A 20427-nucleotide genomic window follows, 5' to 3' on the forward strand; every position below is an offset into this window, starting at 1 on the left:
TCACCATTTAAAATTATTATAATGGTTAATTGGGCTTTCTTTGACTTTACAATATGGTTATAGAGATTAAAATATAAAAATAATAAACTTCCTAGTTGTCTTTCCAGGTCTGAACCTCAACTCGGACCTGTGTCCAGTTCTGGGCTCCCCACTTTAAAAAAAAGACATAGCCAAACTGGAGGAAGTTCAGAGAAGAGTTACCAAGATGGTGAGCGGTCTGCAAACCATGTCCTATGAGGAACGGTTAAAGGATCCGAGAATGTTTAGCTTACAAAAAAGAAGGCTGAGAGGAGACCTAATAGCTGCGTCCCACTCTCCCCATTTCCTGTCCTTTAAGGGCAGGGGAAACCTGTTAGTGCCATCATAGATGTGCACTGAAAAAACATTTTAGCCAACCAGACTGTTTCTATTGCTTTCTATCCTTTTCCTATTTGCCACATTAGGAGACCACTCTAGCCACTGGTGATGATCTTCCCCATACCAATAAAATAGCTCCTCAGCAGGGTAACTCACATTTTTGACTACCTGACCCTCGAGAGTAACCATTTTGTTAGTCAAGAAGAAATTAAACAGAGGTGCAGAAGCGCAGGGACTACTCAAGCAGCACCACTATATGAGAACACTTTCAGCACTACAAATTTCTGTTTCCTTGGTCCTGTGTTAGGCTGTGAACACTTTAACCCATTAAGGACTAAGCGCTGTAAATTTAGTAAAATGATAGTAAAAATATGACGCGGGATTAAAGCTTCTGCAATCAAGCAGAAGCAGGTCTGGTTGTCATCTGGTAGTCACAGCTGAGAACCCGAAGGAGAAGGGAGAAGCAGTTTTTAACCATTTCTGCCTTCTCCTTTCCAGGCTACATGGCACTCGTGGGCACGTGACAGTCGGGATTTCCTGGCATAACAGAGCTGCAGGTTCCCAGCAGACCCTGATCAGTTCTTTCAGTGACTATTGCCACTACAGGGGGATGTTTTTCCCTGTAACTGAGGCTCCTATGGATGTCCCAGCTACAGTAGAAAAGTGTCAAAAAAAAAACAAAACACCTGTGAATGTCTCCCAAAGGTCTCATATATAACGTAATGAGGAACATAGATGGTAAAAAAAAAAAAAAAACTACATAAATAAGTAAAAATAAAATTTACAGAATAAAATAAAAAGGAAAATAACCCAGAGTAGATACCAACCAAAACCGTCGCTATATGCGCCCTGTAATCCAAAACCATTCATATTATATATCAAAACATCCAAAAACAAAATGAGGAACCCATTCCCATACTTTATTTTAGTGTAAATATACTATTTTTTTTTAAGAACTATAAATGTTAAAAATAAAAAATATTTTTTTTTTTAGCTTTTTACCCCCAATAAAACTAAAAAAGGCAAAAACGCCAGTGAAAAAGATTTAAAAAATAACCCCATATGTCACGGGGAAAAAAAAAAAAAAAGCAGCAAAAATTATTTTGGTAGCTAAAGGGAAAAAAATAGGGCAGTAAAACTGCTACATAGGTAAAATCCCTAAAAAGTGTCTGGTCCTTAAGGTACAAAACAGCCTGGTCCTTAAGGGGTTAAGTAGGTGTTCCAAGCATAGACAGATATGTACCTTACCTTTTTATCTGTCTTGAGATATCCCAAAGTAAATAATGGAAGATAATTAATTTTCTAAGTTAGTTTTTTACTCAACTGCCAGCAAAATAATGCAACATTTTCCTTTTCAAAACCGTCATCTCACATCCATCATCTCAGGATACCTCAAAAACAGGCGAAAAGTTAAGTAAATTTATATGCCTCCATTCAAGTGATGTATACCTTCGACAGAAGGCTGAAACCCATTCTGCACAAACCCTTAGGGCTCATGTCCACGGGCAAAATATGATTTAAGATCCGCAGCGGATCTCCCGCATGCGGATCCGCACCCCATAGGGATGCATTGACCACCCGCGGGTAGATAAATACCCGCGGATCGTCAATAAAAGGGATTTAAAAAAAAATGGAGCATGGAAAAATCCGGACCATGCTCCATTTTCGTGCGGGTCTCCCGCGGGGACGGCTCCCGCGGGCTTCTATTGAAGCCTATGGAAGCCGTCCGGATCCGCGGGAGACCTAAAATAGGAATTTAAAGTATTTACCATCCGGCGCGGGCGGAGAAGATCAGCTGTTCCTCACGGCCGCATCTTCCTTGCTTCGGCTCGGCGGATGTGCCCGGCGCATGCGCGCGGCACGTCGGCGACGTGCCGGCGACGTGCCGCCGGCGTCAGGAATTCATCCGCCGGCCGAAAATGAAGATCCGGCCGTGAGAAACAGCTGATCTTCTCCGCCCGCGCCGGATGGTAAATACTTTTAAATTCTTATTTTCGGCGCTCATGTCCGCGGGGCAGGAGGGACCCGCTGCAGATTCTACATGTAGAATCTGCAGCGGATCTGATTTTCCCCGTGGACATGAGGCCTTAATGTGACATGATTATTTATTTTTTCCCCGAGGAGTTACGCTTTAAATTCTAACAGGGGGCAAGGCGGGCCTTCAGTACTCATGTGAAACGGGGCCTCCAGACATCTAGACCAATAGACTAGCCAATCACCACCTGCAGTCTGTCAAGAAAGGATGGCCGGTCCCGGGTAACATACATGCAGGCATCTCATGACCGCTATCAATGTCACAACTATGCATCAGTTGGCATCACAGTTCCAATGAAAGCAATAAAACAGTTTCTAGATAGCAAAGTTTAACCCCTGATGAGATCTTCAGAGCAGATGGAAAACGTAAGAGATATTAAATGTGATATAAACAGTCATTGCTGAAGTCTGGCTGGAGCACAGGAGTATCAATGGAGTACCCTAGCAGTTTATAGGGGGCAGTAGTAGGGTCAACATAGCTTCATACATAGCAGGACCTGCTATAGATTTATGTAGAAACTTGCATTCTCTGCTCCAGTGAAATAAAGGGGGCTGGAAAGATTTTCTAACAAAGATGACAAAAGGTAGCTAGGGCCAAAAAAAAAGTGAGCCAACCTATGAATAACGTGTGGCTTTTGACAAAGTCTTCTTTGAGTGTCTGATTTATACATGTTATTGCTTCACTCCCATTTTTTCAGTGGGCCAACCAGTTTATAGTGGGATCCACCTTTTATATAATTTTTTTTAATGAAGTGACAATTTAAATTCTAGTTGGAGGAGTCTAGTATTCTTTTTGCTGAATTTTGATAAAGAGGGAATAATAATAATAATCTTTATTTGTATAGCGCCAACTTATTCCGCAGCGCTTTTGAATAAGTAGAAATGTGATATGTGATGTTCTAATAGAAGGAGATCCAAGTGTAAAGGGTGACGGTTACCGTTGTAATTGTGAAGCAGTATGTGCGCATACGCTCGCTGGCTGTATAATTCGGCATCGTCTGGTTCCTCTCCCAGCGCCTCTGTCAGCTCCTGTAATTCAAGCAGAGTTTTGCTATTCATTTGTCTTCGCTGTACAATGCGTGTGAGAAGAGCTCTCCTCGGTAGTGGAGAGATTAAACTCCGCACGTCTAGAAGAGAATCATCAGCCTAATCAATAACAATGTCTGACAAGGAATTTCTGCTCCTCAGTGATTACCTGTAATGTAATGAATAGAGCAGATCATTTACAGAACTGCATTTTCTTATTAGAGGCAGGTAATACATCGCCAATGACAGTAAAACGAATACCAAATCTACAGTTACAGGGGTTGAAGAGAAATGGCTTCAATCACACTAGTGAAAGCAGAAATCATTAGAAGCAAAAGTCCATCAAGATATTCGCTAGTTGAGCTCTCCAGAATATTAAACATTACAGGAGACAACATTTAACGGATGCGCCGCACATCTACACATCCATAATGGTGGGGGGGGGGGGGGGCTAAATCAAGTTGCGGTATCTGCTAAGAAAAATCGGTTGCTTGCAGTAGCGAAATGTCAACGAGAGGACAACCTACGAGACAAGTCATGTCATTAGACAGCATCCATAGTCCATGCAGCTGATAGTTGATGACAAGTTCCCTCTAAGTTATGGAGCTTACAGTTCAGATGACAGGGAGCCGTGTCTCATACTCACAAGGTCCTCAGTTCTGGCGGTGTCCCCGAGCCAGGTGAGCATAGGCACTGCAGTTCGACTGCTTCAAAGGAAGCCGTCCGTGCAGGAACCGCACAAAAATGGGGCATGCTGCAAATTGTTTCCGGACTAAAAGGGTCGCAAAACAAATCTGCATGCTTTAATCCATTTGCGGACGCCCAGGCTTCCCTGTGGGGGGCTTGATTTGCGGAAATGAGCATGCATTTCGCAAATCGTTTGCCTGTGGACATTGGGCCTTAACCAGAAGAGTGGGAAGTCACAACCGTAGCCCCTTGAGGACATGGCCTACTTTGATCATGAGGAGCAACGATTGTTTGGGGTATTTTCATCACCACTTTTCAAAAGCCATAATTTATAAGTTCTTTTTCTGTGTGCCATTTGGGGGCTTACTTTTTGCATGGCAAACTGCAGTTTTAATTGGTAACATTTTTAGGCACATGTAATGTATTGCTTTTTTTCTTTTTTAACTTTTTTTTTTTTTTCAGAACAGGGAGAGAAAACAACTATTTTGTCCTTGTTATCTTTACAGCGTTAGTCATACAGCATAGATGACATGATAGATTTATTTCTGTGGGACTTTACGATTACGACGATAGCAAAAAATATAAATTTTTTTAGGTTTTTCCAAAATTATTTTTTCATCACTGCATCCATTACTTTTTTTTCCCATGGGCGGAGCTCTGTGAGATCTTGATTTTTGCGTGACGAGCTATAGTTTATCTTGGTACCATTTTGGGATACGTACACTTTTATTGCGTTTTTGAAAGACAAAACAAACAAAATAAGCCCTTTGCCTGTTTTTTTAGGTTCTATTTTTACATTTTTTGTTGTGCAGGGTATATTTATTTTGAGGTCGTTATGGATATGATGATACCAAATATATGGGATTTTTTACACTAACAGGAGAAAATGTACAAAAAAAAAAAAGGGTTTCTTTACTGCTACTTTTTTAATTTTATTTTTTAGATTCTTGTAGGGGACTTGCACCATAACAGCTCTTATCCCTATAAGGCACTGCAGGACTTCTGTACTGCAATGCCTTATCGCTTATAATAGCGATCATAGGCAATAGCCAGCTGGGATGCCAGGATCTGGCGTTCTGTTACCCTGCCAACCCATCGGCCCTCCGCAATTACATCATGGGGGTTTGATGACGTCACAGAGGGAGCTGGCTTCCTATGTAAACCCTTTACATGCAGCAATCTACAAAGATCTCAGCATGTAGAGGGTTAACAGTGGGGATCACTGTTCTTATGAATCCACGCTATTGCAGCGGGCAGCTAGCTATTGGAAACAGCCAGCCCCCACTGCAGAATTCAACGCCATCCATAGTGCGTAAGTTTACGTTAAAGACCCTCATAAGAACTACTGTTGGGTCTCAGGCAAGTCACTCTCTTACAGACATTGTACATCCAGTCTATTCAGAACTAATAAACTGCTGCCTATTGAATAAAGCTTAACCCTTAGGTCCCATTCAGACGGGACAAGAGACGTCCAAAAGCTGCAGAGCGTTTAGACAGGCAAAGTTCACCGCTGGATTGTGGGCTTCTTGCTCAGCGCTTCACCTTCTATATGAAGTGTTGAGCCAGGAGGGTTTATATGCAGCGAGAAGCACACGATCCAGCAATGTTTTCTATGCTGACTGAAAATCAGCTGTAAGAAGTGAATAAATACCCTGTTTCCCTGATAAGTCCAACCCATATTTTCAGGAATGCTTGAAATATAAGCACTACCCGGAAAATAAGCCCTAGCTGCTTTACATAAAAATATATATACACATTTACCTAGCAGGCTCGGTCAAGATCCTTCTGCTGCTGTCCAGAGCTCCGCTGTGCGCTCTACAGTCCTCGTTCGTCCACAGAAAATAACTTCCCAGTTACAGGATTCATAAATTTCACCTCCAGGAAGTAATAGCTCTGATTGGTTCTCAAGCGCTGCTCAGCCAATCAGTGCAGCGCTCAATGAACCAATGCAATGGCTGTGATTGGTTTATCGAAAGCTGCATTGATTGGCTGAGCAGCGGTTGAAAAACCAATAACAGCCATCGCATTGTGGAGGCGGGATTTACAAATTGGCCTATCAATGCCGCGGCTCAGCATGTCAGAGCTCCGAAAAGCAGTGGGAGGAGCCTGGATTGAGCCTGCTAGGTAAGTATAACACGGCATGCTCAAAAATAAGACCTAGTGCCTCTTTTGGGGCAAAATGTAATATACGACAGGGCCTTATTTTTGGAGAAACACGGTAGTAAACGATTTTTTTGCATTTACATGAGACGATTATTACTCAATTTCGTTCATTTCCCTTTAGTGGGGTCATAGTTGTTCAAGATAAGAGGGGTAAAATCATCTCTGCATAATCTGTGAAAAGTCAATTGTTCAAATCAATTCAGAAGCCCTTACCTCCAATGATCTCTGCGGATTTTCAGTTATGAAACTATTAGAAAACCTGCAGATTTAAAAAAGAAAGGAAACATGAGTAAAAGATAAGATATTACCTCTTAACAAGGCTAGCTACAACTAACTACTGCTGCTAGCCCTTTATGACCTAGAGCAATAGGACTAGCTCCGGTGGGACACAGGGCAAGTATAGGTGGTCTACGGCAGAGCAGGAATACTGTAGACTTCTGCAGCCATATAAGAATTTCTTGAGACATTTGTATAAAGCGAGGAAAACATTTCTAAGATTCAGCACTCCGGCCCTCCCTGGTTGGTCATACTTTGTACTTATAAATGGAAACAACCCAACCAGCAGTTTTCAGCTACATAGCAGAATGCTGGGAAAATGAGATCTGCAAGTATCCATGTTCTCTAAGGTCTTCCTCACAGGCGTTTTTGTGCTTTCAGCGCTGCACTAATTGCTGTACAACGCTCCCATAAATTTCAATGGGGCTGTTCACACAAGCGTCAAAACGCTGCACTTTGACAGCGATGCATGTTCTATCTTTGGCTGTTTTCAGCCCTGCGTCGCCCATTGAAATGAATGGGCAGCGGTTTCACCACTGCTGAAAACACGCCACAGCTTGGTGCCGCAGTTTTGGCAGCATTGACCGCACACAGATTTGTGTATGGAGGGCTTGAAATATAAGCCCTACTCCGAAAATCAGCCCTGGCGCTGCTCCGGGCTTCCGCTGCATCGACAGATCATCTATTGCTGTAAGCAAGGTTTGAGAACCCCGCCTCCAGCAATAGATGACTGTGATTGGTTCTTGGAGCTAGTTCGATGCACCACTCACAGCCATTCATTGACTGGCTCAGCTAATGAGAGTCAGCAAGCTGATGCATCGGTACAGTTGTATCTTGCCTCCACCAGAAGAAAAGGTGGAGACAATCTGCATGCCTACAACAAACACCCACAACTTCATTGGCTGGGCCGGAGAATCCACTAGTCTGTGCTCCTAGCTTCGCTGTCATAATTCCCCTGGCGACCTTCTTCCCTTCATGCTTCGGCGGTGTAAGTTTCACCCCTTGCTCCTCCTCATCATCATCCATTGCATTCCCCCCGCTGTCAATATCCCGGGCCAGCAACCAGTCAAGCTCGGGCTCGTAGGTCCGCAGTGATACTTTCCCCGGCGGCCTACCCTGCCGGGGTCAGAGCTGTAGTTCCACCCTGCCCCTCCTCCGCTGCATTCCCCCAGCGCTCTGCCTTCTCCCATCCCTGCTCCGCTGCAGTCAGTCACCCGCGTCGCATAATGCTGGCAATATGTGACGGCACTGAGAAGACTGACAGTGCAGGAGCCGGGATGGGGACAAGGGAGAGCGTCGGAGTGTCCTGTCCCCCTGACGCTCTGCCTTCTTCTCCCCTTCCTGCTCCGGCGCAGTCAAGTGCAGAAGACGGTAAGGGCACAAAGGAGAGCGGTTGTCGGGTCAGTGGCATGAGGCGGGAGGCTACATACTGTAACCCATTCTCCGACCCAGCCAATGAAGTTGTGGGTGTTGCTTGTGGGCGTACAGCTTGTCTGCACCCATTCTTCTGGGGGAGACAAGATACAACAGTACCAACAGCACCTGCTAGGTGTGTATTGCGTTTTTTTTTCAGCACCGCTGAAAACACAGCCAAAACGCTGGCACAACGCATGCCAGCGCTGCAGGAACGGGGCTGAAACTGCAGTCAACGTTTCTGCAAATGCCTGTGTGAGGGAGGTCTCTGGAATGCCAAACCTGCTGCTTCCAACGACAACCTGACCATCTATTGTGTGACATGTTCACCAACATTTTAACATTTGATTTGCTCAGCAAAAAATAAATAAAAAAATATATAAAGGGTCAGGCAGGTTGAATTTCAGTGCAACAAAGTCCTCAAATCCAAACAAAGGGCTTTGCATACAGACATTATCGGCTATTGGTGGTGGCCAAGACACTAGAGAACATTTAAGAAAGGTATCATTTTGGTCCATAAACAGGTGTTAAATGTTATTGATAAGTCACATTCTTCTGAACGGTAGTCACATAAAAGGAATTAGCAATTCTGTAGGTGTTTCACTTGTAAAAAACACTGTCATCTGCCGTAAAACTGCATGCAAGACATAGTTTAGACTACAGACTAAAAAACATGTAAAGCTTTCCTAACTCTTGTACTAAACTCTCTTAAAGGAGATGTCCCGCGCCGAAACGGGTTTTTTTTTTTTTTTAAACCCCCCCCCCGTTCGGCGCGAGACAACCCCGATGCAGGGGTTAAAAAACCCACCCGCACAGCGCTTACCTGAATCCCGGCGGTCCGGCGTCTTCATACTCACCTGCTGAAGATGGCCGCCGGGATCCTCTGTCTTCATGGACCGCAGGGCTTCTGTGCGGTCCATTGCCGATTCCAGCCTCCTGATTGGCTGGAATCGGCACGTGACGGGGCGGAGCTACACGGAGCTACACGGAGCCCCATAGAGAAGAGGAGAAGACCCGGACTGCGCAAGCGCGGCTAATTTGGCCATCGGAGGGCGAAAATTAGTCGGCACCATGGAGACGAGGACGCCAGCAACGGAGCAGGTAAGTATAAAACTTTTTATAACTTCTGTATGGCTCATAATTAATGCACAATGTACATTACAAAGTGCATTATTATGGCCATACAGAAGTGTATAGACCCACTTGCTGCCTCGGGACAACCCCTTTAATACTCTCACATTTACCTTTTCAAACCCAATAGCTGTCTGACAGCAACCACTTTTACAAAATTCCTCCTACTCGTCTTGGAATTCTGTAGATTTGCAAATCCGAAGCACATTCCATCGGTTCTACACTTAGATTTTTAGACTAGTTCTACAGCATATATTTCACTAGAGTAGCGATTCCAAACCATGGTGACATGGCTGGGAATCACTCAGCTGACATCATATGGGTTTTCCAGGCAACACCTGTTGGGATACACTGGAGCGTTAGAGCTGCTCCAACCCCTGTGTAGTGGCCAGTGCTTGTAATTGCAGCCACAGCTCTCAATAAAATCAATTTCTGCGCCTGTGAAATTCATCTCTTCTCCATGAGATGGTGAATTCAGCACAAAAAAGGGTTTTGAGGCAGACTTTCAGCTGCTGATCTGCTGCAAAATGTCCATTGTGGACATTCCGCTGCAAATCAGTCTCATGTGGATCCAGCCTTAGGGTAGGTTTACACAGTGGAAATACTACTGATTTTCCAAGGCACAGAGTAAAAATACGCACCATCAGTGTGGTTTGGGAACCGCTGATCTAGAGAAAGGCGAAAAAGCCCAAATGAAATAGAAGCCAATTTTCCTCGTTTTAGAGGGGGGGAGGGGGTTCTTCACAACCCCCAAGTCTAGCAATCAGAATAATCCCTGGATCAACAACCCCTTTGAAGTAAATAGTGACTACAACATGTAACATTGTAACGCTCTACGAAAAGCGTCCACGTCCCTCTAGAACCTTATGAGAACACTATCATCATGTCCACAGGCAGAGAGTTTCATAGTCTCACTGCTCTTAGGCTGGGTTCACACTGCCGCAGCAAAAAAAAAAACGCAAGATTTCCGCCGGGAATCCACTGCTTCAATACCCGCGGCACTTAGCTGCGGGTTTTGAAGCGGCCTGGTCTCACGCTCTCCCGCTGCAGCCGGCGCTCCCATAGAGGAGAGCGTGGCCGCAGCAGAAGAAGAAGAAAAATGAACATGCTGCGGCCGGCAAATCCGCGCTGCAGCGCCGGCTTTGTAGCGTCGGATTCACCGTCCCATGTGGATTAGATTTCGGAGAAATCTCGTCCACATGGCTGGCTAATCCCGGGATTAGCGGCCACAAGCGGATTTGCCGCGGCGAATCCGCCCAGTGTGAACCCAGCCTTACAGTAAAGATCCCCCTTCTTTTCTCTAGACACAGACTATGTCAATGAAAAAATTAAAATGTTATTGTACGCAGAAGATGGCGAAAGAAAATAATTTTAAAAAATGTAATATCTTTTGGAAAAAAAATACAAGTAGTACAGCAAAAAAAAATAATTAAAAACTATATTGTTTGGTATCGTAGTAAACGTACTGACCCATAGAATAAAGTTATCATGTCGTTTTTGTTGCAGGTTGTGCGGCGTAGAAACAAGATGCACTGAAAGATGGCAGAATTTAATTTTTGAAAATATGGTACATTAAAAAAAAGGACCATTGAAAAATACAAGTCGTCCCGCATTAAACAAGCCCTCATACAGCGACATCGATGGATAAATAAGGGAGTTATGATTTTTAAAAAGGAGGGAAAAAACAAAATGGAAAAACAAAAAAAAGGCTTAGTCACTAAGGGGTTAACACGGCATTTTACTTTCCTTAGTGAATACACTGGAGAGAAAAAAAACAAACTATTTAACAGATTTACTTTCTCCTCAGCACAATACAATTTTTTACTCCTTCCGTGTGAATCTTTTTACTATTTACAGAGCTGAACAACAGTTTAGGCTTAGATTTACTCTCTGTGGAAACGAGTCTCTCTGCCTCCCCCTTTTGTTTGTTTTGCTTTTTAATGCCTCTTCACTGCTTTCTTGTTTTAAGGCTGGGTTCACACAGGGCAGATTTGCCGCGGTTTTGACGCAGAAGAACTGCTTCTGCGGCAAAACTGCTTCAAAGGTTAATTTGGGCATGTGGATTTTGTTGCAGATTTTCGTGCGGAAAAATGAGCACGCATTTTTTTCCGCAGCGCTTTTTTACTTTTTGTCGCGTATTTGGTGCGGTTTTGGCTGCGTCCATAGAGGTCTATGGACAAAAAAGCGCCGCGGAAAAGACCAAAGAATGAACATGCTGCATCTTTTAAAACCGCGCCGCAGTTGCATTTCCGCACTGCGGCTGGGCGGAAAAAATACGTCCTGTGAGAACAGCTTTTTGGCAAATCTCATTTGTGCTGCATTGCACTGCAAACGCAGCGGTTTTGCCGCAGTGCGGATATGCAACAGCAATCCGCGGCAAAACTGCTGCAAATCTGCCCTGTATGAACCCAGCCTAATAGTTTAAGCACTTTAAAAAATATATTTTGTTAAAGAAAAAAAAAACAAAAAACTACCCCCTTATGTTTAAAAAAAAATCATAAAAAAAGAGGTAAAAAAACTGGTATAGCTGTGTCTGTACTGTCCCACGTAAAAAAAGATGGTTCATTATTTAACCCACACAGTGAACACAGTGTAAAAGATTCTATTTAAAAAAAAATATGGTAAAAATAGCCAATTTTGCATGGCTCGACTCACAAAAACTTCTCCCGCAACAAGAAAAAAACAATACCCTCACACAGCACTATTGGTGGGAAACTAGCCCATATAAAATTAGGTATCAACAGAAGTGTACTGACCTGCAGAATTAAACTTTTTAAGCACACTTATAAATAAAAACATTGCCGGAAGCGCAGATTTTTGTAATAAGGCTTCAAGGAAAATAAATGGAATTAAAAGTGATCAAAATGCTAAAATGCACTCAAAGAACTGAAATAGTTTCCCTGTCACCACATCACAACACTCAGAAAATGTTTATAATCGACAGAGCTGTATGAGGCCTTTTTTTGAGGGATAACCTGCAGTTTTAATTAATACCATCTACGCTACACGTTACTCTCATTACTTTTTAATCTGCTTTTTAGAAGGTAGAAGTAGCAAAAAAACTGCAATCGTAAACTTTTCTGTTTTTTTTTGTTTTTTTTACAGCAGTCACTGTGCGCCATAAATAAAATGTTACCTTCATTCTGCAGGTCAATAGGATTACAGTGATAACAATTAGAACAATACAAACTATAAACTTGGTAACTACTTGTACAGAAAAAAAAAATAAAGAATTTCTATCGCAAAACCTCTAACTTATTCTCACACATGCGCAGCTCTGCGAGGTCTCCATTTTTTGCAGGAAGAATTGTAGTCATTGATGCCATTTTCGGGTACATACGATTGATCGCTCATTATTGCCTTTTTTTTGCAAGGCGAACAGACAAAAAATAGCAACTTCTACATTTTTAAATACTTTTTACGTCATTCACAAAGTTTAAAACACAACAATACATATTATGTGTATGTTTTTATTTGAAAAAAAAGGTTTTGAGAGGGAAACGTTTTCATTTTACACCAGGATTGTGGAGTCAGTAAGCCAAATGAGAAAACACTTGAGCTTCATTATACATCCCAGGTATCAATGTTTTAGATAAATCTATATCTATATATATATATATATATATATATATATATATATATATATATATATATATATATATATATATATATATATATATATATATATATATGATGACGAAAGCCCTCACTGACTCCCTGACTCACTCACTCACTACTAATTCTCCTACTTCCCGATGTCATAGAAGCATGAAATTTGGCAGGAGCATTGATTATGTCATAAATAGGAAAAGCTAATGAGTCCCAACTCGATTATTCAATTCTAGCGCAAAAGAACTAGCGTCCAAATTTTACGTATGGAATCTAATTCTCTCACTTCCTGATGTCATAGAAATTTGAAATTTGGCACGAGCATTGATTATGTCATAAATAGGAAAAGCTAATGGGTCCCAACTCTTATTCAATTCTAGCGCAAAAGAATTAGCGTCCAAATTTTACGTAGGGAATCTAATTCTCTCACTTCCTGATGTCATTTTATATAAAGGAAACGTCGTATGGTTGCCTCCCCGTGGTATTTCCTGGGTAACGCAAAGAGCCATGCAAAATGGTGAATATATTTTTTCCTTGGTATCTCTAAAGTATCCACGACTTCATAAGATTTTCTGTGTAAACACCAGGACCAAATTAACTCGGGCGAAATCGGGTATATCAGCTAGTACAACATATATTTAGGAAATTTCAAGACTTCCCATAGTTACTATGAAATATAGAAATTCTGCATTGAATTAACCATACTTATAAAGGGTCCCACACACTTGCGTTTTTTTACCGCTGCATTTTTTTAACGCGATTGTCAATGGGACTTTCTAATGTTAAAAACGCAACACACCAAAAACGTAAGTTGCGATGCGTTTTTAACATTAGAAAGCCCCATTGACAATCACGTTAAAAAAATCCAAGTGTGTGGGAGCACTAACATAGATCTTATTTTTTATTTATTTTTTAATAGCCAGAGTTGGCACATTTCTACTGAATCAGACTCCACAGCCCTGTTCTACACAGGATTTTTTAACTAGACTTGATTTGACTTTTTTTTTTTTTTAATCTGTTCCTGCTTCAGGATGTACATTTACGTCCTGGAGCATCGGGGTATGTATGAAGAGAGGTCGCGGGGCGACCTCTCTTCATACAGTGCGGGCGTCAGCTGTTTATTATAGCTGACACCTGCGGGCAATAGCTGCAATCGGCTGCGCGGTCGATCACGGCTATTAACTCGTTAAATGCCACTGTCAATTCTGACAGCGGCATTTAAATCCCCGAACGCAGTGAGATCGGAGTAGCCGTGCAGGTGTCATGGCAGCCGAGGGCCTTCTGAAAGGCCCCAGGGCTGCCTTAGGAGACTGCCTATCAAGCCATCCCCGTAGAGTGGCTTGATAGACTGCCTGTCAAATCACAGTATGACACAATGCTATATTACGTCATACTGCAGGAGCGATCAAAGCATCGCATGTTGTAGTCCCCCAGGGGGGTTTAAAAGAAAAGTGAAAAAAAGATCAATAAAGTTTTATTAATTCGAAAAATAAAATAAAATAAAAGTTTAAATCACCCCCCTTTTGCCATATCTATAATAACAAAATCTGAATCATAAAAGAAAAATACACACATATTTGGTATTGCCGCGTCTGTAAAAGTCCGATCTATCAAAGTAGCGCATTATTTACCCCGCACGGTGAACGTTGTTCAAAAAATAAATAAAGAACGCCACAAATGCACTTTGTCATCCTGTCTCCCAGAAAAAAACGCAATAAAAAGCGATCAAAAAGTCGTACTTATTCCAAATTGGTACTGAGGAAACTACAGGACATCCCGCAAAAAAAATGAGCCCTCGCTCAACTACGTCGACGGAAAAATAAAAAAGGTTATTGCGCAGCAGAAAATAATTTAAAAAATGTAAATGTCTTTGAAAAAAAAAGCAGTACATTAAAAAAAACAAAAAAACAACAAGGCCTAAATTTATCACCTCCGGTGTCTAAACGGCTTTCACAGGCGTGCTGTCCCTGCGCAGTACAGCTGCGTGCAAAACAGATCGCGAGAACGGGTTAATGCCAGCTACTTAAAAATAGCCCGTTCACGCGATGCATGGTGCAGACTGTGTGCTTTCCAGCTCACATAGGAGTTTGCACTCGCATGTCCTATCTTTGTTAGATGCGCAAATTCAACGGTTCCTATAAAAGCGCGTACTTGGTGTGCCTCTAATGCGTGCGGACAGCGCTCGTCTGAAGAGCCCTAATCAGTAGACTGGGTTCTTATAATAGGCGATATGTTAAATGCTAGATATTGGAAATATTGTTTGTTAGGAAAAAATGTCTATTTCTGCTTTTGTTGAAACAAAAATTTTTTGCAATAAAAATTGATTAAGCATAAAAAGGCCTATCTGCGGGCCCCTTCATAACCACCATAAAAGCACAGTAACTAAGGGGTTAATATGTCGCAGCGGGAAACCGTTAAAAATCACAGCACAGTAATCCCACTAATTTAACACAATTCTGGGGCTCCATTGTCTCATCATTAAGTCCTGGCCCCATAAATAGCAGCTTGTAGCTGCACTATGGTGGGAATCCAGTGAACAACCTCCGAGGACGCCGTCCCACAGTGACATATACAACATATTACGCACCTACGAGGACGCCGTCCCACAGGGACACACACAACATATTACGCACCTCCAAGGACACCGTCCCACAGGGACACATACAACATATAAAGCCCCTCCGAGGACGCCGTCCCACAGGGACACACACAACATATTACACACCTCCAAGGACGCCGTCCCACAGTGACACACACAACATATTACGCACCTCCAAGGACGCCGTCCCACAGGGACACATACAACATATTACGCACCTCCAAGGACGCCGTCCAACAGGGACACATACAACATATTACGCACCTCCAAGGACGCCGTCCCACAGGGACACATACAACATATTACGCACCTTCAAAGACGCCGTCCCACAGGGACACATACAACATATTACGCCCCTTCGAAGACGCTGTCCCACAGGGACACATACAACATATTACGCCCCTTCGAAGACGCCGTTCCACAGGGACACATACAACATATTACGCCCCTTCGAAGACGCCGTTCCACAGGGACACATACAACATATCACGCACCTCCGAGGACGCCGTCCCACAGGGACACATACAAAATATTAGGCACCTCAGAGGACGCCGTCCCTCAGGGACACATACAACATATAAAGCACCTTCGAGGACGCCGTCCAACAGGGACACATACAACATATAAAGCCCCTCCGAGGACGCCGTCCCACAGGGACACATACAACATATTAGGCACCTCAGAGGACGCCATCCCACAGGGACACATACAACATATAAAGCACCTTCGAGGACGCCGTCCAACAGGGACACATACAACATATAAAGCCCCTCCGAGGACGCCGTCCCACAGGGACACATACAACATATAAAGCCCCTCCAAGGACGCCGTCCCACAGTGACACACACAACATATTACGCACCTTCGAGGACGACGTCCCACAGGGACACATACAACATATTACGCCCCTTCGAAGACGCCGTCCCACAGTGACACATACAACATATTAGGGACCTCAGAGGACGCCGTCCCTCAGTGACACATACAACATATTAGGCACCTCAGAGGACGCCATCCCACAGGGACACATACAACATATAAAGCACCTTCGAAGACGCCGTCCCACAGTGACACATACAGCATATAAAGCACCTTCGAGGACGCCGTCCAACAGGGAGACATACAACATATAAAGTCCCTCCGAGGATACTGTCCCACAGTGACACATACAACATATTACGCACCTCCAAGGACACCGTCCCACAGGGACACATACAACATATAAAGCACCTCCGAGGACAACGTCCCACAGGGACACATACAACATATAAAGCACCTCCGAGGACGCCGTCCCACAGGGACACATACAACATATAAAGCCCTTCAGAGGACACCGTCCCACAGTGACATATACAACAAATTACGCACCTCCGAGGACGCCGTCCCACAGTGATACATACAACATATTACGCACCTCCGAGGACGCCGTCCCACAGTGATTCATACAACATATTACGCACCTCCGAGGACGCCGTCCCACAGTGATTCATACAACATATTACGCACCTCCGAGGACGCCTTCCCACAGTGATACATACAACATATTACGCACCTCCGAGGACGCCTTCCCACAGTGATACATACAACATATTACGCACCTCCAAGGACACCGTCCCACAGTGACACATACAACATATTACGCACCTCCAAGGACACCGTCCCACAGGGACACATACAACATATAACGCACCTCCGAAGACGCCGTCCCACAGGGACACATACAACATATTACGCACCTCAGAGGACGCCGTCCCACAGTGACACATACAACATATTACGCACCTCAGAGGACACCGTCCCACAGGGACACATACAACATATAAAGCACCTCTGAAGACGCCGTCCCACAGTGATACATACAACATATTACGCACCTCCGAGGACGCTGTCCCACAGTGATTCATACAACATATTACGCACCTCCGAGGACGCCTTCCCACAGTGATACATACAACATATTACGCACCTCCGAGGACGCCGTCCCGCAGGGACGCATACAACATATTACGCACCTCCAAGGACACCGTCCCACAGTGACACATACAACATATTACAGACCTCCAAGGACGCCGTTCCGCAGGGACGCATACAACATATTACGCACCTCCGAGGACACCGTCCCACTGTGACACATACAACATATTACGCACCTCCAAGGACACCGTCCCACAGGGACACATACAACATATACAGCACCTCCAAGGACGCCGTCCAACAGTGACACATACAACATATAACGCACCTCCGAGGACGCTGTCCCACAGTGACACATACAACATATTACGCACCTCAGAGGACGCTGTCTCACAGTGACACATACAAAATTTACAGAGAACATTGCCAAAAAGTCAATGGCACCAATCGTAATTTCTTCATCTAAAAGTGAAGTGGAAAGACTCACTGTGCAGACGGATACCCTGCGGCTTCTGTCATCGTACCCGATGCCCTCAATATCGGTTTCTATTCAGTTACAGCAAGCAAACACTGTGAAGACAAACACAAGAAGAGTTACAACAATGGAAGCCGAATACATAAGACACATCCCACCATCTCTTACTTCCCAAACATCATTCTTTCAGATTAAGCAGGAATACTCTTTCTTCCACAACTGGCTTTTTGTTTGGACCCCCTGGACTTCCCCCAAATTAGCGGCTATCAAAAAGTCAACTAGCAAGTGCTCCTCCAGATCCACTGCCGACGATTAGGCCCTCCCATACACTCCTGATAACGGCAGGCAGCCCCTCAGTGACATCGCCGCTAACGTTTGCACTCATCAGGATACTCCTTATAGGAACATCTGGGTTTTCTAGCGGGAATATCTCTATTCTGCAAATTTAAAGGGACATTCTAGGATTTTTTTTCTATTATAATAGGTGGGGGGTCAAACACTCAGATCCCCGCCAATCAGATGATTGCTGGAGCGGCTGTCATTGAGGTCAGGGCTGGAAGCAGAAGGTGTTGACCACAGTGTAACAGTGCAGGTTGCTGCAGCAGCCCAGCTCCCACAGAATGCAATACCAACCCGGGTTGCTGCGCTATGGTCAGCGCTATCTGCAGTGACAGCGGCCTCGGGAATTATCTATTTATGGCTTGTAGCAAAAAAATTTTAAAGCACGAAAATACCCCTTAAAGCTCATTTACACCTGACTGTCTGAACTCCATTAACCCCTTGAGTGGCGGGTTTCCTACCACCCTGTCGTGCCCACCAGGGCAGGTTTTTTAAAATGGTCTAATCATTGAATTTCACCTAATTTTGCAGTTGCGTCTCAAAAGCCATAACTTTTTCATTTTTCCATTGACATGGCCATATAAGGGCTTGTTTTTTGCGGGACAAGTTGTGATTTTTTAAACAGGGGGGAGGAAAAAAAGAAATGGGGAAAAAAGAAAAAAAGGGGCCATGTCATTAAGGGGTTAAATAATGCATTAACTTCCTTCTCTGGGTCATTACGACGCATGGATACCACATGTGTGATTGTATTTTTGGTTTTTTTACAAAGTAAGGCCTCCTTCCCACAAACGGATTTCCGCCGCGTAATTCGCGGCGAAAATCCGCTGCGTTGCCCGCAGCTATTAGGTTCTATTGAACCTTATAGCACAATGCTCACGATGCGTAATTCCAGCGCGGAATTACGCACCGCGATTTCTCCCATCCTCACCCACAGCATGCTCTATTTTCTGCGGGTGAGGACGGGCTGTACGCACTGACGGCTTCCATTGCAGTCAATGGAAGCCGTCCGTTCACGCTATCTCCCGCTGTAACCAGCGGGAGATAGCGTGAAAAAACGCTTTCCCGCCCACCGCCGCGCGTCATATGACGCCAAATGACGCGTCCGGCCGCGTCACGTGACACGGCCGGCCGTGCACGTGACACGGCTGGTGACGCGGCGGTGGTGGGCGGTGACGGGCGGTGACGCGGCGGTGGTGGGCGGGGAAGCGATTTCACGCTATCTCCCGCAGGTAAGTATAGGGGCTCTGGGGGGCGCCGTGACGGGCTTCACTGCGTAATATTACGCGGCGGACCCCGTCACGCTCGTGGGAAGGAGGCCTAAAGGGAGACAAATGTTATTTTTTTAATAATTTTTTTAAAAAAATTTTAATTTGTTTTAAATTTTTTTTGTCCCTTTAGGGGACTACCACAGGGACCCATCAGGCCCCCCTGATCACATTCCGGGGGTCCGATGGTGACAGCCCTTTACATGCTGCAGTGACAGCCCTTTACATGCTGCAGTCACATAGACTGCAGCATGTAAAGGGTTAACACAGCAGAGATCAGAGGTTTTCTCTGATCTCTGCTGTAAGAGCTAGTACCTAGCTGTCCTCTGACAGCCAAGCACCAAGCTCTCCCTGTCACAGAGACCATCGGCTTGCTTCTGACAAGCCGATGGTCTCTATGGCAACCTGTAAACAAAGCAGGAGATTGCCAGCAGATCGGCAATATCTTCTGCTGGTTTTTCAATGTCCTGCTTTGTTCTCTGTGGGTCTGTGCAGGCAGAGCACACTATCACAGCTTGAGGCATTGTGCTTTGCAGCTCCCATAGTGATACATAGCCCGGAAATCTTCCGGGCTATGTCACTACGAGCAGTGGAGCTCGTCCCGGAAAATTTCCGGGCGTGCCACTCAAGGGGTTAAGGAGGAGGGAAAGCACCCAATGCTCGAACAGAACTGTCGCGTAGTACTAATAGCAGATTCCCCGTGGACGTTACCCTACTGCTTTGCAAAGGGCAAAATCAGCGGTGAAAGTCCGTAAAAGAGTGCGCACACTGTAGATCTCAAAATCCGTAGCGTACTCTGATTTTCGTGCAGATTTTTTTTTTACAATATGAGAAAGTTGTGCAGCCCCTCCCCCCACCCCCTAACTTATACTGCAAGCTGCTGCAGAAGACTGCGGTCCAAAATTCGCACCACAAATCCGTAGAGTGCCTCCGAGGTGCCAAAACACATACCGCCATTTAAGCAAATTACGAGCGCTGTCTGCTGCATTTTAGTGCATGCCAGCGATTTTTATCGCACCTCATGATGCGCTGCAGTGACGGGTGCATTAAAAACAGCTGGTGAATGTGCTTGCAGCGTTTTTACAGAAGCCAGTGTGAGGGTGGCCTTAGGCGGCCGCCACGCCCGCTCAGGGCGGCCT

At 44.5% G+C, this 20427-nt stretch overlaps 1 protein-coding gene across 2 annotated transcripts in view; it reads right to left on the reverse strand.

The window, feature by feature from the left end:
- The window catches only part of SUGT1 (SGT1 homolog, MIS12 kinetochore complex assembly cochaperone), an 88322-nt gene that overhangs the window by 66097 nt on the left and 1798 nt on the right, over window positions 1–20427 (reverse strand). For both annotated transcript variants that reach the window (XM_066581474.1, XM_066581465.1), the window contains exons 2-4: window positions 17697–17779; window positions 6481–6526; window positions 3330–3420 (exon numbers count right to left, since the gene is read on the reverse strand). In XM_066581474.1, coding sequence (XP_066437571.1) covers window positions 3330–3420; window positions 6481–6526; window positions 17697–17728 — 169 coding nt within the window. In that variant the 5' untranslated portion in view covers window positions 17729–17779. The remainder of the gene's footprint in view (window positions 1–3329; window positions 3421–6480; window positions 6527–17696; window positions 17780–20427) is intronic.

The sequence above is a fragment of the Eleutherodactylus coqui genome, chromosome 1 (genome assembly GCF_035609145.1).
Source record: "Eleutherodactylus coqui strain aEleCoq1 chromosome 1, aEleCoq1.hap1, whole genome shotgun sequence".
Taxonomy (NCBI): domain Eukaryota; kingdom Metazoa; phylum Chordata; class Amphibia; order Anura; family Eleutherodactylidae; genus Eleutherodactylus; species Eleutherodactylus coqui.